The sequence below is a fragment of the Xyrauchen texanus genome, chromosome 39, assembly GCF_025860055.1.
Source record: "Xyrauchen texanus isolate HMW12.3.18 chromosome 39, RBS_HiC_50CHRs, whole genome shotgun sequence".
In the NCBI taxonomy this organism is placed as follows: Eukaryota; Metazoa; Chordata; class Actinopteri; order Cypriniformes; family Catostomidae; genus Xyrauchen; species Xyrauchen texanus.
Genome location: NC_068314.1, coordinates 34,371,275 through 34,394,723, shown reverse-complemented (window position 1 = coordinate 34,394,723; position 23,449 = coordinate 34,371,275). Strand labels below are relative to the sequence as shown.

Below are 23,449 nucleotides of genomic sequence, written 5' to 3'. Positions count from 1 at the left end.
CTTCTTTGTTTTACATGCCAAATCCCTTTATAGTGGCTTTCTTCAAATTCTCTCTCTTTCTCCCAATACTTGCTCGCTCTCTCTCTCTCTCTCTCTCTTTCTCTTTCTACACACACAGGTCGACATCATGGGAAATTTTGCTGCCAATGAAGGACTATCAGTGTTTGTCATTGTAAGCTTCTGAATTGCAAAGTAACTCTAGTTAGATTAAATACGATTGTTATTATCTTTTGATTATAAAGCTCATCATTTTATATAATTACCTGTGCTGAAAACGTTCAGCTTGTGATTTACACTTTACACTGTAGATTTGATTTTAATCTGTTCCTCCTTTGTTTTTCAGCTGGTATGGCTCGGCATCAATGCGTTTCTCTTTGTGCATTTTTACATGGCGTTTTTGATTGACAGGTACTACTACACTAGAGTTATCCTTGGGGTGAGTGTCAAAGCATTTATAATGCTTTATCTTATTCAGTATGTGTTTATGAGTTACATTTGAATGAATATTGCATCATTTGTGTAGTTCTTGAATATAAATGCTCTAAAGTTGTTTATACAAATGAGTGATATATGTGTACAGTTTTAATAAGATTGTTTTTGTTTTTACTAAGATTGTTAGATTAAACTCTTTATTTCTGTTTATTTTATTTAAGTTGTATTTTTGTATTATATTTATAAATATATACAGTATGTTACAATAAATATATGCAATATAAATATACAACTTAAGAGTAAACAGAAACGAAGAGTATAATGAAACAATATATTATTATAAATATAAACAATATTAAATGTACAACTTTGAGTAAACTTCTTTCAAATTAAGAGTATAATCTAATATGTTACAGAAAGTATATAAAATATACAAGTATTACTCAAAATTTTATTTTTATATTGTATATATTTATAGTAATATATTTTAGATTTGACTCTTTATTTTTAAGAAGTTTATTCTTAAGTTGTATTTTATATTGTATATATTTATAGTAATATATTGTGACATTATACTCTTTATTTCTAGGTTTACTTTGAGTTTATATTCATAGTACTATACACTATATATATATATATATATATATATATATATATATAAATAACATAACAAAATTCCATGAAATTTAATTGTGTAATGTTAAAAAATAAAATAAAAATTAATATATATATATATATTTTTATTATTATTTTTATTAAATATATCTCAATTCAAATTGATGACATTTTATAGTGAAATTAAAATGTGTAAATCTTATAATTATTTTTGAGTATAGCTAGATTGTACTCTTTATTTCTAAGGTTACTCGTTACTTAGTTGTTTGTATTTTGTACATTATATATTTATACTGTATTATTAAATGTAATCTCTAAGTATCAGTTTTGATGCATCATTGAACGTGTTGTTCAGATGTTAGAGGCTAAAGAAGGAAATGAAACTCATTCTCTTTCTTTTGTGTGTGTGTGTGTGTGTGTGTGTGTGTGTGTGTGTGTGTGTGTGTGTGTGTGTGTGTGTGTGTGTGTGTGTGTGTGTGTGTGTGTCGTCCTCAGCAAGCTCTCTCATGGGCCAGAGCTCCAGCTGCATGTCTCAATTTTAACTGCATGCTGATCCTGCTGCCGGTCTGCAGAAATATTCTCTCATTCCTGCGAGGATCCATACAGGTCCGTAAAAGAGCAACAGAGCGGCACCAAATCACTCGTCAACTTATAGATAATGTGAAGTGAAAAATGGTCCAAAACCCCTCATTATTCTGTGTGTGTGTGTTGACAGTACTGTAGTCGCGCTGCAGCTCGTCAGCTGGACAAAAACATCACTTTCCACAAACTTGTGGCCTACATGATTGCTTTCCACACAGGTAGAAGAGACACTCAATATCCCAACACATCTTTGGAATCTATTTCAAATCATTTTTCAAATCGTTTCACGTTTATAGTCTATTTGTAGGTGAAGTGTGCCATTTTTTAACCCATAGCTTCACCAAATGTAATATCAAAATAATCACTGAGTGCTTTAACCTGCACAGCAATACACTAATAATCAAACCAAAAATCAGCTTTTTCCAAAAATCAGACATCGCAAAAAAATCACGTTCACGTGAGATTTGAAATGAGTGGGTTTGATATCAAGATGAAAACAGACATGTGCACAACCCTTGCGCACATTGGATAAGCTGGTAATAATGCCGGTTATGAATGACTTAACACATTGTTGGGTTATTATGCATAATCTGTGTAAGACCGTGCATGTAAACATGCTCACTGTTTTCAAACAGTTTCCCTGAATGCACCCTCTGTCTTCCATTGGTCAGCCCAAAAAGACGGTCCCACCCCATTAACCCAATGTTGCTGTCGAGCTGGTTGGACGCTCAAACAAACAAAGCAATGTTTTGGTCACACCACATGGTCACAGAGTTTACACTTTGCAAGGGAAATTAACTTATGAATAGCTTATTTATACTCTAGTTGTCTCTGCATATTAAGATGGGATAAAAGAAAGTATTTGCATTGGCTACAATGGCTCTATTAGCACATAATGCATTGCTTTACTGAGTTCTGACCACATATTTTATGTTCTTGCAGCGATTCACATCATAGCTCACCTGTTTAACTTTGAGAGATTCATGGATTCCCAGCTTACGGTCAACAGAAAACACCTGCCATATGTGCTCTCTCAGATTGGGAACGGTGACAACAGATCCTACCTGAACCCCATCAGAACCAATGAGACGGTGAAACTGTCCAACCTATTAATATTACACCATATTTGAAAATACTCCACGTCATGCACAAAAAAAGGATGTTTAATATGTTTAAGCAATCTCACTGTAATCACACTGTCACACTGTAAATGTCAGATTTCATGTAGGAGTTACAAAGCAACAGTAAAAGCTGAAGTTCCTATTAAAAACTGATGCTGAACCAGCATCCATTGAGCAAACAGAAGAGAGCCAATTACTACACAAGGTACCTCCAGCTGATTTCAGTTCAGTCCTGTAGGATACCACCCACTTCCACCCACAGTTTCATCACACAGCAAATGTGCTGTTGTCGGATGTCTGTGAGGTCATCCCCGCCTTCCTCAACCTGGGAGGAGACAGGAGGGGAAAACAACAACAACAACAAAAAATAGGGGAGGGAAAGGACAACATGGAGTGACAGAGTGAGAGAGAGAGAGAGAGAGAGAGAAAAGAAACTCACTCACCGGTTCTCTGATGCGCCGTTGCGTGGTGCTCTATCACTCCTCCACCCTCTCAGATGGATGGCAGCTGCTCCTCCCCAGGCGGACCGGAGTCAGACCTCCGACCCCCAGTGGACAAAACGCCCCTCCGCATTCCCGGCGACCCGTGGGGACACTCCTCCACCCCTGGCAGCGGCCCTACCGCTCCAGGCGGTCGAGGAGACGCTTCCCTCCTCCCCTCGAGGACAGCGGTCTTCTCTCGACCCCTCCGCGTTTCTGGGGGACGGCAGGGCACTCCTCCGCCCCTGGCAGTGTCTCCATCGCTCCAGGCAGTCGGGGAGTCCAGTCCACACTCACCTCGTGGATGGTGGCCGTTCCCTGCAGTCGGGCTACTACGTCCCACGGAGGATGGCAGCGGCACTCCCCTGGGTGGACGGCAGTGTCGAGGATTCTGCGACGGGCATCCCTCCTCCTTCCTGGGTTTCGGCACCAGTGTAACACAGTTAAAGGGAAAGGAGGAGACAAGAACCAGCTTGACAATATAAATAATATTTGAATATTAATAATATCAACTTAACCAAAAACACATAAACATAACCACACACAGGCAGTTGCCTGTAATTCTTCTCTCCCTAATCGTCGTCTCCGGCTGCCCTATCAAGGTGCTCACTTTGATTACATACCAGAATATAAGATAAAGGTGGTGGAGAAAAAGAAAGTGCATGCAAACCTGGAGTGGTGGTGTAGTGGGCTAAAGCACATAACTGTTAATCAGAAGGTTGCTGGTTCAATCCCCACAGCCACCACCATTGTGTCCTTGAGCAAGGCACTCAACTCCAGGTTGCTCCGGGGGATTGTCCCTGTTATAAGGGCTCTGTAAGTCACTTTGGATAAAAGCGTCTGCCAAATGCATAAATGTAAATGTAAACCTTGTTGGTTCTTCCCCATGCATTGTCACCACAGCAAGTTCGAATGAGTAAACAAGACCTGAGAACTAGGGCAGTCTTCCACCACTCCACACTATAGTTTTACACCACTGCTTTTTTAACTGTTGTGTTTTGGATCCGTCTTTAGAACCCAACGATAGTGATGTTCACGACGATGGCAGGACTGACGGGGGTGGTCATCACACTCGCTCTCATCCTCATCATCACCTCCTCAATGGAAGTCATCAGAAGGTCCTACTTTGAGGTTTTTTGGTTCACTCACCACCTGTTCATCGTCTTTTTCATTGGTTTGGTGCTGCATGGAGCTGGGTGAGGATTTATTTAAATCAATGTTTTTATTTTTGGGTAACCGATACAAACGTTTTGTAGACACACTGACTTCAGAGAAAGACATACTGTGTAAGAAATGTTGTGTGCATTTTAAAGGTGAAGTGCCCAACAAACAGATAGACCCGCCCCAAACTCACATGATTGGTTGAGTCAATGAGTGTTTACATGCACAATCTGAGTAACACCAATTATATACCAAATCTCATAGAATGAACGTTACTATAACTCCATTTTTGCACACTGACTTCTACATGACTCGATCTTCGTTTGGTCAGTTTCCTACTGAAATGAACGCTAGAGGCTCTACAGCAACTGTGCGTTTATTCACTTTCACACAAATCCCGATTTCAACGGCTGATTATGACTTTATAAACACTTCTTTTTCACACTATTACTCACACACTGCTATGTTATGGTATCAAAACACTTAGTACTCTACAATACTCATTTCAAAAGCGTATTACAGACCCACCTACATTTACACACTTATGATTAGCATCCGCGGTAGCTCACCTGATAGAGCTGGATCGATCACACAGAAGATGACACGTGAGACGAAAGTGTTATAGAAGACACACAAAATGATGTGGTTGCTTCAGAAAATGTGCATTCAAATTCGCATTTTGCTTTTGGACACTATCGGTTAGGTTTAAGTGTTGGTTTAGGGTAAGAATGTCCGTTTTGTTCACCTCTCATTTGCTTTTTAAAAGCACTATTGGTTAGGTTTAGGTTAAAGTTTTAGATTATGGAGGTAGGTTTACTCATTAAATCCTCCATCTAACATTCACCACATAAACCTTGTCTCAAAACAAATTACGCCACCATTTCACTCGCTTTTGTCGCCCCCAGCAGGACATTTCACGAGGAAACTTGCAAAAATGTTGCCGCTTAAAAATCCATTGCTGACAACATGTAAGGTCCTGTTGATGACTTAAAGGGAAAGTTCACCTCAAAATGAAAAGTCTCTGATTATTTACTCTCCCTCATGGTATCCCAGGTGTGTATGACTTTCTTTCTTCACCAGAACACATTTGACGATCAGAAGAAAAATATCTCAGCTCAGTAGGTCCTTAAAATGCAAGTGGATGGTGATCTGACATTTGAAGCTCCAAAAATCACAGACAGTCAGCATAAACGTCATCAATATGTCTCCAGCGGTTAAATTAATGTCTTCTAAAGCGAAACAATAGTTTTTGGTGCGAAAAAAGATCAATATTGAAGTCATTTTTAACTATAATCCAACGCTTATGGTAAGTTTCACGACATAGTGGAGTTCAAGCGGTCTCTCATGTGACATATTCGCGTTGGCCTGTCATGGACGTAATCTCACATTCTCCACTCGGTTGAGACATCCAGGATAAGCACACAAATGTACCATTGTGAGTAAAGAAACAGAAAATTCAGATCTACACCAAAACCAGCCAAGCTGCTGTACAGCACTCCTCCGTCTCACTTGTAAACAGCGCTGCTCTTCCGATGGTTTCGCATGTCTCACGTGCCACTGCGATTACGTCACACGCGCATGTGACTGTATGTATGACGTTATGCTGACTGTCTGTGATTTTTGGAGCTTCAAATGTCAGATCACCATCCACTTGCATTTTAAGGACCTACTGAGCTGAGATATTTTTATAATTTTCTTACACACCTGGGATATCATGAGGGTGAGCAAATAATGTGAGCATTTTTTTGTGAACTATCCCTTTAAACAGCTTTCCTTTATTGGGTAATGTCATAAAAGGTTTAAGCATAGTCTGATCAACCGGTAAATGTTTACTCATATACTGCATTTAAACACCTTTACCGTGATTTTTACCGGTTTATGTGAGCAAGTGTTTGATCTCAAGTGCGGCTGTCTTGCATCATCTGATTTTTTGAATTAGCTGATTTTTGGCAGTTTTCAGCGTATTCTCGAGCATGCAAAAAAATGCAGCGTTGTTATGTCAGGCCGCTCAAAACAAACAGATATGACCTTTTTTAGGAAATCAATTTTAACATGGAAAAAATTGCACAGATCACCTTTAAAATCAGATCACTATTGATGAACAATGAGTTTTCACAGGTACTGATAATGATCTGGAAACTTATTTCAGATATACAGAAGTGTTTTCACATGATGAAAGTCAGGTTTAAGTCTAATTTTGGTAAAATGAAACATTATGCATAATGAAAACACATTGTTTTCAAGCATCATTTGAGTGATCATATTGGCATGAGGAATCTCAGTCACAATATACAGTAATGTCTTAATGGCAGGAAACGCTTACGCAATATTTATGCAATAACACTGCGTTTGCGTGTGTGTGAAGGCGTATTGTGCGAGGCCAGACACTTGAGAGTTTGCACGTGCACAACCCAATAAAATGCCAGAGCCACTTTGATACCTGGGGTCAAAATGGCACCAACTGTCCTAAACCGGACTTTGCTGGAAACCCTCCAATGGTAAATCACATATTCAAAACACATACACCTCATGGAGCCTTTCAAGAAACATTTTGGTCATTTCTAACCCCAAATATGACATTATATCTCATTACTGTTACACAGTATTATTTTATCGTATTACAGTAAAAAAAATAAAAAAAATAAAAATCTAAATTAAAACCTGAAAAAATAAAAACAGAATGATGTTTAAATACATTACAAGTTAAATATAACATCTTTTTTTTCATGTTGTGTCATAATGACCATCTTTTTTGGCATTGCGTTAATGAGAATAGCAATTGAGGGGTAAAATGTGCGTCATTGTCATGGAAATAATGTCACAGTTTAAAAAATCTCAGTGACCCTAAAAATAAGCGTAATTTTCTGTGTGTAAAATAGGACCAGGACATTTTCTTGACAGGTTTCGTGAGAATCACCCATTTATTACACATCAATTTCATTAATTATTACGCCAGAATTACATAAACATGCACGTTTTTCCATGTACTTTGCTTTCAGACATGGAAGTGGGTGGTCGGCCCCATGTTTTTGTACGTTTGCGAGAGAATGGTGCGATTCTACCGCTCACAACAGAAAGTTGTCATTACCAAGGTGAGTGAATAATTACGTTATTTTATGCGCTTCTAGTGTTGTCAAATCCCCATGGTCTCTTGATCCAGTCCTGATTAACCAATCAAATTCTTCCCCTCTCAATGTCACTTTACAGGTAGTCACGCACCCTTCCAAGACTCTTGAGCTGCAGATGAAGAAGAAGGGCTTTAAAATGGAGGTCGGTCAGTATGTGTTCATTCAGTGCACGTCTATCTCTCAGTTAGAGTGGCATCCCTTCACCTTGACCTCTGCCCCCGAGGAGGACCACTTTAGCGTGCACATCCGTATCGCAGGGGATTGGACGCAAGCTCTTTACGCGGTCTGTGGAGGTGACAAGACTGCGGTACTGGATGCGTGGACGCTACCAAAGTACGTTTCTAATTGATACACTGTAAATGTATCAATGTTATAAGTGTTATAATGTTCATATTCAAATATAACTCATTATTTTCTTTTTTTATGCCACAAGCATGTACTGTTTTATAAATATATATTTTACAATTAAAACAAAATTATAATTATTATTATTTTCACCACATGTACACACCACTTTATAAATAAATATTTTACAGTTTAAAAAAAATTATAATTATTATTATTTTCACCACAAGTACACACCAATTATAAATATATATTTTACAGTTTTTAAAAAATTATAATTATTGTTATTTTCACCACAAGTACACACCAATTATAAATATATATTTTACAGTTTAAAAAATATATAATTATTATTATTTTCACCACATGTACACACCACTTTATAAATATATATTTTACAGTTTAAAAAAAATTATAATTATTATTATTTTCACCACAAGTACACACCAATTATAAATATATATTTTACAGTTTTTAAAAAATTATAATTATTGTTATTTTCACCACAAGTACACACCAATTATAAATATATATTTTACAGTTTAAAAAATATATAATTATTATTATTTTCACCACATGTACACACCACTTTATAAATATATATTTTACAGTTTAAAAATATATAATTATTATTATTTCCACCACATGTACACACCATTTTATAAATATATATTTTACAGTTTTAAAAAATATAATTATTATTATTTCCACCACAAGTACACACCACTTTATAAATATATATTTTACAGTTTAAAAATATATATAATTATTATTATTTCCACCACATGTACACACCACTTTATAAATATATATTTTACAGTTTTTAAAAAATATAATTATTATTATTTCCACCACATGTACACACCACTTTATAAATATATATTTTACAGTTTAATTTTTTTTAAATATTTATTATTATTTTCACCACATGTACACACCATTTTATAAATATATATTTTACAGTTTTAAAAAATATAATTATTATTATTTCCACCACAAGTACACACCACTTTATAAATATATATTTTACAGTTTTAAAAAATATAATTATTATTATTTCCACCACAAGTACACACCACTTTATAAATATATATTTTACAGTTTAAAAAATATATAATTATTATTATTTCCACCACATGTACACACCACTTTATAAATATATATTTTACAGTTTTTAAAAAATTATGATTATTATTATTTTCACCACATGTACACACCAATTATAAATATATATTTTACAATTTTAAAAAAATTATAATTATTATTATTTTCACCACAAGTACAAACCAAATTATAAATATATATTTTACAGTTTAAAAAAAAATAATAAATATTTGATAAAATATTTTTTTTCTTTAATGCACAAGCATGGCACTTTATAAATATATATTTCATAGTTTTTTTATGGCTTATATTTGATTGCAAACTTTTTTAATTTTTTTTATTTAAGTTACTACTTGATTTACTACTTAATATACAGTAATTTATTTATTTTTTAATTAAAATGTTTACTTAAAATGGGCGGTTGGAGGAAAATAAAAAGCGTACTGTAGATGTTACAGTATGTTGCACCTTTGAATTAAAACTGAAATAGATCAGAACTAATCGAAACATTGCTGTTGTTTTTAAATAAATAAAAGGGAAGTTAAACAGTGTGCGGATCTATTTAAGTTTTTATTTCAATGCTTTGTGCCTTGATCCAGCACCTGTTGTAAAAGTACTGGATGTGTGTGCAATTTCCACCTTATGTTGTTGTGTGGAACTCATAAACTTAAATGAGACTAATGTAATATTTTTTGAAGTACTAGTAAGTGTCCCTTTTATTGTGGGAAAATACGTGTGTGAAAAGGGGATGTGGACGTTCAACCACAGTTTAAAAACGAGAAGTGTGTAGAAAGATCATGCAGCACAGATTAGAGTTCCAGTTTGAGAGGATGCTAATCAATACATTTATTGTAACAATAGATCATTTTTGTGGTAGCAATTTATTTCCTTTTTTTTTAGGATGGCGGTGGATGGGCCGTTTGGGACGGCCAGTGAAGATGTCTTTCGTTATGAGGTTGTGATGCTGGTCGGAGCCGGTATTGGAGTGACACCTTTTGCTTCTGTTCTGAAGTCTGTGTGGTACAAACACGTCCAAGAGAACAAAAACATCTTCACTAAAAAGGTGATTAACGGCACTTAGTTTAGACATTTAAGTTCTGAATGACAGAATAACAAAGTGATAACACCCCACGCTGTAAGCAAAAGAAGTCCATACTGAAACCGTTAAATGCATGGGTGTTTCACCAGAGACCTGGCACATATATCTATCACAAATTGATCTATTGAGCTACACATATGTATTTTCTCAGGCACTTATTGAGTCTAAATAGATGCACAATTGACATAATTTCAGTAGGACACACAAATGACAAGAGCCATATCATACTGTGTTAAACTTGCTATAGTTTACTTCCATGTTGTTTCTTCTTCAAATAGTAATGTCAAGTGTGAATCAAGCCAATCACTGAAACATCAGCGCCACCTTGAGTAACAAATAGCATGTGTAATATGTATGTGTACAGTACATGCATATGGAATAATGATAATTCACCATTGTTGGACAGAAAGTCGACAGGACATAATAGTCATTTGCATGAATGTACTACTCATTTGTCTTGTAATAAACAAAGAAATACATATCTTGTGATAGTGAACTTTTATAGATATGAAATAATCATTAAAATATGATTTATGGAGGTGCAAAAAAGAAAAGAGTCTACACTATTACATACATAGGGTCTGTGATGACCCTATACACTTTTGATACTTTAGCAAGTTTTTTTTGTGCAATTACACTATTTATAAGAAAAAGGTTGAGAAACACCAAAGAGGTGTGGACACAACTCCAGTAAATATATGAGGTACAGGCAATGGAATGAGGTCCCGGGTCACCAAAAACCTGAGGTATGCTTTTAGCGCTAATGTGATGAATTACACCTTTAATTACTCTGCCAGTGTGAACCTGACGTCATACAGTACATCCACTAAAAGTCACTTTGGGACCAGTCTCAACACATTTTTAGCATGGTGTAGGTGTTCAAATACTTTTTGGGGCCTCTGCATCTACAGCCTTGGCCAAAAGTGTTGGCAATGACATAAAGTTTGCTGCTTCAGTATTTGTAGATTATTTTTATGTTTCTGTGGTATACTGGAAAACAATGACAAGCGTTTCATAAGTTTTAAAGGCTTTTATTGGCAAAAACACTGAATTTATGCAGAGAGTCGATATTTACAGTGTTGACACTTGTTCTTCATACAATTTTTGGGCTTCTGATTGTCCACTAAGATACGGGGAGTTCCCTGGCCACGGATCCAAAATTTTGGATCACTCTTGCCTGTGTGACATGGTGCTCCATCATGCTGGAAAATGCACAGATCATCAACAAATTGCTCCTGGATTTTTGGGAGAAGTTGATCTTGCAGGATGTTTTGATACCATTCTTTATTCGTGGCAGTGTTTTTGGGCAGAATTGTGAGTGAGCCCACTCCCTGTGATGAAAAGCAACCCCACACATGGATGGTCTCATGATGCTTCACTGTTGGCACGACACAGGACTCATGGTAGCGTTCACCTTATCTTCTCCGGACTATCGATTTTCTAGATGTCCCAAACAGTCAGAAGGGGGCTTCATCAGAGAAAATAACATCATCTTCTGCTGTCCAATCCTTGTACTTCCTGCAGAATTTCAGTCTGTTCTTGATGTTGTTCTTGGAGAGAAGTGGCTTCTTTGCTGCCCTTCTTGACACCAGGTCATTGTCCAAAAGTCTTCGCCTCACTGTGCGTGCAGATGCGCTCACACCAACCTGCTGCCAATATTGAGCAAGCTCTGCACTGGTGGTGACATGCTTCCATAGCTGACTCCTCAGAAGGAGAAGGTCCTGGCACTTGCTGGACACTCTGGGACATCCTGAAGCCTTCTTCACTGCAGTTGAACCTCTCCTTGAAGTTCTTGATGATCCGGTAAATGGTTCTTTCAGGTGCAATATTCTTTGCAGCAATTTCCTTGCATGTGAGGCCATTTTGATGCAAAGCAATAATGGCTGCACGTCTTTCTTTAGAGGTAACCGTTGCTAACAAGAACACAATGATTGGAAGCACTTCTTCCCTCCTTTTATAGCATCAGTCTGCTCTTATAATCCAATCAGAATGATAGAGTGATTTCACCTGACTAGTACTCGTTCACACTTTCCCAGGTGCTGCTGATATGATTACTGAAATGATGCTAGCTGGTCATTTTGTGCCAGGACCAAAAAACAGTGACATTTGGGTTTTTGTGATAAAGGAAATTGTTTTGGCCAATGAAGCTTTTTGCAATTATTTAAAATGCATCTGATCAATCTGCACAATAATCTAGAAACAATGTGAATCAACACCACAACAACTGAAGCAGAAAAATGAGCAAAACACAACATTTATGTCACTGCCAATACTTTAGGCCACGGCTGTACAATGCTCTGCCGCACCAGCTTTAAAAGGGTGATTGCATGTTTTAGCTGAGAGGCAGCATTAGTGCAGCGCTTACAAATTCCCATAGATGACAAGGTTTACTAATGTATTGTTCTTACCTCCGCAGATCTATTTCTACTGGCTGTGTCCCGAGACTCAGGCATTCGAGTGGTTTGCTGACCTGCTGCAGAGTTTAGAAAGAGCGATGACAGAGAAAGACATGAGCGATTTCCTCAGTTACAACATCTATCTTACGCGCTGGAAAGATGCTGATGTGAGACAGATCAAATATGCATTTGTTTAATGGTGAACCATGAATTGACTCATCCGTGATAGTGTCAGACACTCTTGTTTTTGATTACTGTTTGTTGAATCAAGGCGGCCCACATCAGAGTTCAATACGAGGCAGAGAATGACCCCATCACCGGGCTAAAGCAGAAGACTCGATACGGCAAACCCAACTGGGACAATGAATTTAGTGCCATTGCTAACCAACACCCAGGGTACGTAGAGTCCGTGAGAACAGTCTCAACAGTTAAATATGAGCAGTAAAGTGCACATATCATAGGCTTTATTGACCCTTATTTCTATGCACTTCTTTCTCACAGTTCTAAAGTTGGCGTGTTTCTATGTGGTCCAACTGCGCTGGCTAAAGCTCTGGGGAAGCAATGCTTCACACACACCGGGTATGGAACTGAATTTATATTCAACAAAGAAAACTTCTGATCATGTTTCGACAACTCACGAATATCAGAACCAACAGATACTTCTCAATGCATTTTTGAACTAATATGTGATGTGATTATACAATACATACAGCGCCAATCATTGCCACAAGTCATTATGTTGTGTCACTGGTCTAGATATGTCATGGCTGTGAGCATATTTTTTACTTGACAGATTGAAGTTGTAATTTTGCAGTTATGATGTGAAAATACACAACTTTCCAAATAGTCTAACTCTTAGACTTTGAGGGGAATTCATTTCATTTCCACCCGACTGATCACCGTATGCTGCCCGATCCCCTCTGTGAAAAACTCCTGACACCACCTCTGGAAGTTAAATAAAGCTTTTTGAAATGTATAGTTGAGTAACACGATGAGGAATCAAAGACTTCTGAGATCTTATTGTCTACATATTTTGTTTTTATGTTATCAATGTACTAAAACCAGTTTGAGTTAATTTCAGATATTAATGGAGGGAAACCTGTTTAAGTTCCCAGATATAATGTTCAACATGTATTATGATGTGTGCTGCTTGTCAAATTCCCCTAATATTGTATGGGGAATTTTTGAAGTCTTTAAAGTAAAGGATTGCTGTTAGAGCTTTAATAAACTTTCAGATATTTACATTTGGCTTTGATTGTTGCGTGTAATCCTCAAAAGACTAAACCACCATGATACATTTACTTTACTAATTAAGGCTCTTAATTGTTATTTGGCTCACATGTTTTGAACTGTTGGTTGTGGCTCAGGTGGTAGAGCGGGTTGGCCGCTAATCGCAGGGTTGGCGGTTCGATCCCCGGCCCACATGACTGCACATGCCAAAGTGTCCTTGGGCAAGACACTGAACCCCAAGTTGCTTCAATAGCAGGCTAGTGCAGTGTATGTGTGTGAATGGGTGAATTGGACACAGTGTAAAGCGCTTTGGTAAACTCTAAGGTTAAAAAAGGTGCTATATAAGTGCAGAACATTTACCATTCAAGTAGAGAAACCCCAACTGAATCAAGTAAACCCAACAAATAGTCAAAATAACCCAAATTAAACTAGTTTAGAAATATGCTAGCTAGAAACAGGAAATGTAAGCATGCTAAATAAATGCTGGTGACAGTGGCATAGCCAATGGTGGGCCTGGATCCACACAAATTAGACCCAGGCCCACCCAGAATATTGGAGATTATTCATTGAATTCAAACATTTATTTATAAAAGTAAAAAAAAAATGCTAATTTCTCATTTCTGAAAGAACTGATTTGAACGCATAGCTTCTGTTGTTGAGGGTATTTTTATTAAGACTAGGGATGGGCGGATCGATACTAAAGTATCGATACTGATGTGGTATCAAGAATATCGATCCACACCTAAAAATATCGATTATGACGTTTTTTTAACTAGTGATCTTATTATCGTTGAATATGAATATGAATGCATCTCATAACATTCGAAGTGGAAAATAATAATTATATGAGCGAATAGGAACTATTTTCTTCCGCTCATCTTGACGTGCAGAAATGTTAAAATACACCAGCAGTAGACAGCGCTCACCCTTTAAGTCACAGCACCCGTTCAAAGAGGGAGCAGTGCTTTACTGAGGTAGTGACTGAAAAACAGCATCTGGAGTTATTCACACCAAGTAATGACAAACCTAGACATGACATGTATTATAATGGGCTTGTGTTAAAACATTGATAATGATCTTCAATAAATAATACCCTTATGAAAACTACCCATGGATTTACTGTAGTAATATTGTATTAACCATGATTATTAACCCTGTAGTAAAAGATTTTTTAGTTATATGTTGCTTATACTTATTAATTTTTAAAAGGTAAACAAAGCAGCCAAATAATTTAAAATTTTAGTCCCATAAATATATATCTAAAAAAAATTAAGCAATAATTAAAGTTACTAATTTTATCCAAAGAATTCGTAAAAATTTAATTTATTAGAGGTATCAGTATTGGTATCGATATTGGCCATACTGGCCTAAAAGTACTTCGTATTGGATCGAAAAGAAAATAATTGGTATTGCCCATCCCTAATTAAGACCCACCCAATAGTAATTTCTTGTATATACCCTTGGGGTCACTATGCGATGATTTGAACAGCAACTGCTCAATGGATGAAGCATAATGTATACTTACATTTCATTGGTTCTCAACCTAGGCTCAAACTCCACTCTTCACCATGATGGTAACCCCCAAAACTACAACATAACAGAAATTCATCTAAATCTCAGTCTAACAAAACATTAAACACTAATGGTCTCCCCTTTATATCCATCTTGTATATCCCATCTTCATGCTGGAAACTTTAAATCCTTTGGCAAGTTTCAGTTAACTACCCAAAAAATATTCACGTTGTCCCAACGCACATGGATAACGTAAAGCTGACAAGACATTTTTTTTTATTTAATCAACTCAAGTTCATTTAAGTTCCCTTGGTTGCCTTGGAGTTTGAGTAATACGAACATGGGAGGATTGAGTAAAACTGACAATAGTGAAAGTTAATTTTTTTTGGTGTATTTTGCATTTCATTCTATACAGAGCAAAGATTAAAAGTTACCTTCGCAAGTAAAAAAAAAAAGAAAAAAGAAACAAAAATGCAACTACAGGTACAATGTTTGCATGATAGACAAGCACTTGCAATACAGTTGAAGCTTTATGAATTGGGCATAAACAAAGATGAACATGGTTTAAGTCATTTCTCAGCCGAGGTTTTTGCAGCAGACAGCTTCAAAACAGACTTTAGGAAGGGATCATCAGGGCGACGGTACTGTTGCCCTTCTGTGCCTGCGTTTGTGCACGTGTCAGCTTTGGATCCTGCTCACAAAGCAATAGCCACAGCGAACACACTGACGACACAGTACATGGTGCGGTTCTCCCACCGGACTGTGCAGCTTCCTGTGAGAACACATTACACTGAATTCATTTCCAGGCAGGGCTTGTTATAATATCTGTTCCAGATGTGTGATGGTGCCACCTTGTTTGCGTACAGCGCTGTGAAAATGTATTTGCTCCTTCTTAATTTCTTCTATATTTGTGTATTTTTCATAATACTTTTTTTTTTTTTTTTTTTTTTATCTTCCAAAGAGATATAACATAAAACAAAGGCAACCTGATTAAACACAAAATACAGTTTTCAAATATACAGCTCAGGAAAAAAATGATCAGTTTCTCTGGATTTACTATTTATAGGTATGTGTTTGAGTTTTGATTTTATTCTATAAAGTTCTGACAACATTTCTCCCAAATTCTTTTATAACATTTATTTGCAGAAAATGACAACAGGTCAAAATAACATAAGAAAATGCAGTGTTTTCAGACCTTGAATAATGCAAAGATATTCCTTTTTAAACAACACAATACTAATGTTTTATCTTGGTCTTCAGAAATTAATATTTGTTGAAATAACCCTGATTTTCAATCACAGTCTCGCCATGCTCTCTACCAGTTTTTCGTATTGCTGTTGGGTGACTTTATGCCACTCATGGTACAAAAATTCAAGCAGCTCGGCTTTGTTTGATGGCTTGTGGCCATCCATCTTCCTCTTGATCACATTCCAGAGGATTTCAATGGCGTTCTGGTCTCGAGATTGGTCTTGATCCGGTGGTCCTCAATCCACACCTTGATTGAACTGGCAGTGTTGGTTGAACTTGTTGATTCATGGATCCTTCACAAAAGATGAATCTGCCTGATTCTAGCCTTGCTGAAGCACCCCCAAATCATCCTCCACCAAATTTCACAGTGGGTGCGAAACACCGTGGCTTGTAAGCCTCTCCAGGTCTCCGTCTAACCATTAGACGACCAGGTGGAGGATCCGTGATGATCTGGAATGTGCTCAATCTGGATTATGATCAAGAGGATGATGGATGGCCACAAGCCATCAAACAAAGTCGAGCTGCTTGAATTATTGTGCCACGAGTAAAGTCACCCAACAGCAATGTGAAAGACTGGTAGAGAGCATGCCAAGATGCATGAAAGCTAGTACTGGTTGTGCCACCTTTAGCAGCAACAACTACAACTAAACGCTTCCAATAATTAGAGATCAGTCTTTCACAAGGCTGTGGTGGAATTTTGGCCCACTCTTCTTTGCAAAACTGCTTTAGTTCAGCCACATTGGAGGGTTTACGAGCATGAACTGCCCATTCAAGGCCCTGCCACCGCATCTCAATCGGGTTCAAGTCAGGACTTTGACTAGGCCACTCCAAAACTTTAATTTAGCTTCTTTTGAGCCATTCAGAGGTGGACTTACTCCTATGCTTTGAATCATTGTCTTGCTGCATAATGCAGTTGCGCTTGAGCTTCAACTCACGGACTGATGACCGGACGTTCTTCTTTAGGATTTTCTGGTCAAGAGCAGAATTCATGTTTCCCTCAATTATTGCAAGTCGCCCTGGCCCTGAAGCAGCAAAGCATCCCCATACCATCACACAACCACCATCATACTTGACTGTAGGCATGAAGTTCTTTTAGTGGAAACTGTGTTTGATTTATGCCAGATGTAATGGGACCCTTGTCTTCCAAACAGTTACACTTTCGTCTCATCAGTCCACAGAACATTCTCCCAAAAGGTTTGAGGATCAAGGTGTGTTTAGGTCAAATTCAGATGAGCCTTAAATGTTCTTTTGGGTTCTTCTATTATTTGGTCGTCAGACCCCCGCACCAATGTACCATCACAACAAATATGATATTATTTACCAAAAGTATAAAACAAATTCCCCACTTTGCGTTCCAGAAATCTACAACTTTTTTTTTTATATAGGCTTTTTAATAAATTTTTCTAAACTAGTCAATAGCATTTTTTGTGCTTTTTTATTACTTATTTGATTTCAACACAATGTTCACAATTCAGGGATTTTCTACAGACACTCTGGCTATTTGAAAAGGACCCCTGGGGGTCTGCAGACCCCAGTTTGAGAATCACTGGTCTAGTCTAGCTGAACCCCATTATGAATGCAGTTTCATAGATTTGGGGATTTAGTAACTAATGGGGCAAACACTTTTTCACACAACCCCAGCTGGTATTGGATAACTTTTTTGCTTCAATAAGTAATACTATCATTTAAAAACTGTATTTTTTGTTTACTCAGACTGCTTGATTTTGTTTGAATTTTTTAAACAATTTAGTGGGAAATATACAGAAAAGAGAAGAAATCAGGATGGGGGACAAATACTTTTTAACAGCACTGTATTTAATAAAAGAAATAAGAAATGTCACACCAGCATTCTTATGTTTGACAAGTCAAGCTTTTTTAGTCTGGAAGTGCTTAGACTATGAGTTAAAAATTGCACAAAGCATTACCATCAGTAGTTGTGTCCCAGTAACAAGAGTTTGCTGTATGAAGACCTGCGCCGCTTTTCTGCATCACAGCACAGTTAACTGAAAAATATCCATAACATATACAATAATCAACAACAGAAATTAACAGGGATCTTTCAGGCTTGTGCAAAAAAACTAATAAAATACATAACCCCTTTATAAACGTATACAAATTTTATAAGTAGGGCTGTCAGTTTCACACATTACTTCATTAGCAATTAATTATATAAAAAATATAGATAGAGACGCGCCCTATAGCGGTTCTCAATGAGCGGCACAGCAACATTAAATAATGTATCATAACAACTCAACGCAAATGATCGCTTGCCAAAAGATGCAGTACACAAGAAACAACTCACAGATCTAGGGCTGGGCGATAAAACGGTATTGGTATTTATCGACGGTACACCTTTATCGATAACAATATAAAATGTATTCGATATAACGCTCGATAGTTTTATTTAAATGCATTAAAATGTAAATAGACATGAAGTTTGGTTGCATGAACAACCCTCAAGCATGTGCCGTGGTCTTTTGCTAAAGACCTTGACTATGTCATCCAGTTTATACCAGCAAGTGTAACTGCATACGAGCAATTTGTAAAGGCAGTGATTAAAGTTGCAAAGCACCATATCCCACATGGGTTCCAACAAGGGTATATTCCTGGCTGGGACAAACATTGTGACAACCTGTACAGAGAATATAATGCCACATATGAAAACTGGGTAGCTACACTTTTGTTGAAGTAGTTGAATGAACAGAGGTGGAAAAGGTGGACGGAGACAGTGGAGAACATAAACTTCACTCACTCAAGCCAAAAAGCCTGGTGTCTACTCTGTAGTCTTGGCGCTGACTCAAAACCTACATCACCTGATACAACAACAACATCATCTCTCCATGCAATAACACCAAATAATGTGGCCTCTCACCTTCAAAGATTCTCTAAGATCACAGTGGCTAAAGAACATGCTTAGAAAATAAAAAGGCCCTGCGTGAGAGGAAGAGGGCTTTGGTAGCCCAGCCTATCCTCTCTAGGAATTTTTAGTTGGAGGATCTAGGAATATATCCAGTTTATTAAGCACTCTGTTTTAAAAACTCAAGAATGGCTGGTGACATTCTTTAACATCATCCTGGCGTCGGCAAGTCTCCCAAGGTTGTTCAAAATGAACAAAGTTGTTGCCATTTTGATACCTGGTAAGGATAGTAGTGATTCTGCACATTATCGACCAATTTCTCTTCTCAGCGTTGTTTACAAACTGCTTGAGCGGCTGATCTTACAACTTATTCAGCCCGTCATTGAAGAAATGACACCTGTGAACCAACCAGGCATTACAGCTGCACTGAGCAGGTGATGGCACTTACCCACATTGAAGCTTGGTTTAACCATAAACTGAAAACTGACACAGTATTTGTTGACCTCACAGCAGCATAAGACAATGTCTGGCGAGATAGACTGATGCTAAAACTCACAGAGACCATTCCTTGCACCAAATTATCTAATTAAATAAACTCCATGCTCTCCAATCGCCTGTAGCAAGTCTTCGTGGGTGACAAGTCTTCGTGGGTGACAAGAGCAGCAGATGGTGCAACTTAAATAATGCCTACCACAAGAAAGTGTATTGGTGCCAGTGCTGTTTAATCTGTATGTTTCTGACATTCCACCCTCAAAGGTGAAAAAGTTCCAATATGCTGATCGTTTGGCACTGAAGTTGAGTGTCCCTAGTTGAGTGTGAGAAGGCCCTGGAGGAGGACTTGTACATCTTGAATCAGTCCTTTAAAAAGTGGAGATTACAACCAAATTTAAGTAAAACAGAAGCATGTGCTTTTCACCTGAGCACACAAAATGCACATGCAAAAATGCATGTGAAATTTGGTGATGTAGAAATTCAACACGTAGATCACCCTAAATACTTAGGCATTATATTTAGATCAGACACTGACATATAAACACCATCTTGAAAAGACAGCCAAGAAAGTCAGCTGCCATGTTAACCTAGTAAGGAAACTAATGGGTACCACCTGGTGAGCCAATGCAAAGACTATATGCACTGCAACACTAGCTGGTATTGTACACCAGTGTGGCTAAACAGTGTACACACTAACAAAGTAGATGTCCAGCTGAACAGTGCTATGCGCTTGATCTCAGGTGTAACCAAGTCACCTCAGTTACTTGGCTGACTGTACTTGCCAATATTGCTCCACCTAAACTGAGGTGTGAATATGCAGCCATACGTGAATACCAGGGTTGTTGGCGATACAGGAACTCCCTCCTGTATCACATACTTCTATATCTTCCAGATATTAGACTCCACTCACGGAGACCAGTCTGGATACTTGACCCAATACAAGGAGGAGCAGAATTCTGTATGGAAGAGAGGTGGAGAGAGCAGTGGATCTCTTCCTTGCCAGTAAATGGCCACCTTGTTGCCGACCCAATAATGAGAGTGCCTGGCTATGAACTGAGGCGGCGTGAGTGGGTCATGTTGAACCAGTTTCGTACCACCCAAGGAAGTGTTCCTCTCTCATGTATAAATGGGGAGCTGCTGATTCCCCAGCGTGTGACTGCGGTGCAACTTGCCAGACAACTGATCACATAGTAAAAGAGAGCCCAATAAGATGCTTTATTGGTGGTCTTCGGGTGCTACATGAAGCAACTCCTGAGACAATATCTAACTGACTAGGACTTTAACTTATGACAACTTTCCATGTAATGCTGGCTGTGTTCTTTTACAAATTGTTTAATGTCATACGAATAAAAAATAAAAAATGGTGTCGCCATTATCCACCTTGAATGTGGACCTCTAACGGTATAAACCACCTCCACCTATTTTAGCGATACAAAACATAATGTTGCTTGATATTGCAGGCTGGCAATATAAGTCATCATATTATTATCATCAATTATTATTTTCATAAGCATATTGGTTTGTAGCGGATATAGTTTTACCGTTTATCGCATTTTGCCATAGTTTGTTCACACACATCTGCACAGGCAGAATGAATGAGAGATTGGGCGCTGATCACCGCTGATCACCAGCGCCCAATATATTTATAATAATGTAATCATTTTATACTGAATTATTGTCTTTTGAGAGCCGTTATCACAAATAATTACATTTGTGACTAATTGCGATTAATCAATTAATCATATATCATGTAGTCAATTTTATATATATATAAATATATATATTATTTTTTTTAAATGGTCAGCCCTATTATCTTAATTGTTCTTTCCTTAACAATCACCATTAATTTGGAATTATTCAGTTTCAATATATCGGTTGACACAAAATTAATGTTTGGAAGTAACAATAAGGAAAAGTAATAATGCCACAATAATTGAAAGCATTATCTGAACTATTATATAGTATCTAATATACACAAACACACACACTGTATATATTATTTAAATATAATGCAATCATTGTATATTGAATAATATTTATTCAATATAATAATTGTTATTTGAGGGCCTTTCACAGCAAATATTTATATATAAGATGTATTTGCAATTAATTAATTAATCAATTAAATGCCATATAATGTAATTAATTCGATTACAAATATCCATTACTGACAGCTGTAGCCATAAATTGTATAATCAAATTGTTTACAGGATGAATATTTGCAAATAATATGAAAAGCTCATACCAATGTACTTAAATGGTTTTCCCTGCTTGACTAGCTGAGTGAGTGAGTGTTCGACAATGCTGGCTGTCCACTGGTTCACTTTGTTCTGGCTGTAGTCCACACCTCCAATTATACCCTCGATGCACTGTCAGAAAAACACACACAGATAGTTAATGGAGCATGCTTAGACACACACGTTTTTATATAATTGTGGGACTTCCATGCATTTTATACAGATCTAAGGATCATTTCTTTTTTGCATTAAAAAAATAAAACTGGCTGGGCCCCACAAGGTAGGTGATCTCAGGTTTTTATCCCACACACACACACACACACACGCACACACACACGCGCGCGCACACACACACACACACACACACAGAGAGAGAGAGAGAGAAAGAGAGTGTAAAAGGCTAGCCTAACATTAATCCTGCAGGCAAGAGCAACAACAAAGCAATTCACTCAGTGTGAAACAGCAGTAGATCTTTATGCTGTTATATGACTGGTTTTATAATGAGCATTACCTCTTTAACGACATTACTTGCTTCATCTGGGCTGAAAGAGACCTGAATTGACAGAAAACAAGAAAGAAAAAAAATTAGAAGAAATGAACCAGCTGTCAAAGCAATAGAGCTAGTCTCCCAAATCTACATTTTACAATTCTAAAGTAAGAAAACACCTCTAAACAATAACTTGACACAGACATATTGCCATCGTTTGGGCTCATTCGTGTTTTGTTTATGATTCAAGTGAATGTTTTCATTTGGCCACACCCAGAAACCTTTAGCATACAAGATATAAAATTACACAATCATGTCAAACGCAAACTTAAATGTAGTTTTAGCTGTTCTACGTACTGCAGATTTAAAAGATGTAAACTGCTTGAATAACTGGTTCATGATAAATTAAATATTTTGTTTTTTCTGTCTGAATAAAGCGGTTAGCAAGCTAACAGTAAAAGCTTGTCCGTAGTTTCTCAGCAGTTAAAAATAAACATCTAGACAAATAGTAAACATTCGCATCATGTCATGTCATGTCTTCTGAAACACGTACTTCGTCTCCAGAATGATATTCCTCCATCTTTTCAGATTAAACACCGAAAATCTGGACACAACAAACTCTTCAGTTCTGACAGCTAAAAGAGCGACACGCACTGCTACAGAACATTGAGTGCTGCCATCTAGCGACAGTCCTCCGAGTCTCTATCTATCTATCTATCTATCTATCTATCTATCTATCTATCTATCTATCTATCTATCTATCTATCTATCTATCTATCTATCTATCTATCTATCTATCTCTACCATCTCTCGCTCTCTATGGAAACAGCAGACACATTTTTATAATTGATGTTTTAATTGTATCACGTCAGATACAAAGAGTGTGAGATGATTCTCATAAAAAAAATGCCATTGACAGTCACG

General features: G+C 37.1%; 2 protein-coding genes across 2 annotated transcripts; one reads left to right on the top strand and one right to left on the bottom strand.

The window, feature by feature from the left end:
- Window positions 1-6: 6 nt before the first annotated feature.
- On the top strand, window positions 7-13,690 carry LOC127632989 (cytochrome b-245 heavy chain-like). The gene is made up of 13 exons (XM_052111844.1): window positions 7-172; window positions 344-436; window positions 1,543-1,653; window positions 1,763-1,847; window positions 2,572-2,720; window positions 4,244-4,425; window positions 6,756-6,888; window positions 7,390-7,482; window positions 7,598-7,851; window positions 9,868-10,030; window positions 12,483-12,629; window positions 12,734-12,858; window positions 12,964-13,690. The coding sequence occupies exons 1-13, from the start codon at window positions 128-130 to the stop codon at window positions 13,079-13,081; spliced, it is 1,698 nt and encodes a 565-aa protein (XP_051967804.1). The 5' UTR covers window positions 7-127; the 3' UTR covers window positions 13,082-13,690.
- A 1,762-nt stretch (window positions 13,691-15,452) lies between these two features.
- Window positions 15,453-23,196, bottom strand: dynlt3 (dynein light chain Tctex-type 3). Its single transcript, XM_052111683.1, has 5 exons — window positions 23,079-23,196; window positions 22,550-22,591; window positions 22,047-22,170; window positions 18,378-18,455; window positions 15,453-15,976 (listed from the first exon to the last, which is right to left on the bottom strand). Exons 1-5 carry the CDS (start codon window positions 23,103-23,105, stop codon window positions 15,900-15,902), a joined length of 348 nt encoding a protein of 115 aa, XP_051967643.1. The 5' UTR covers window positions 23,106-23,196; the 3' UTR covers window positions 15,453-15,899.
- Window positions 23,197-23,449: the final 253 nt, after the last annotated feature.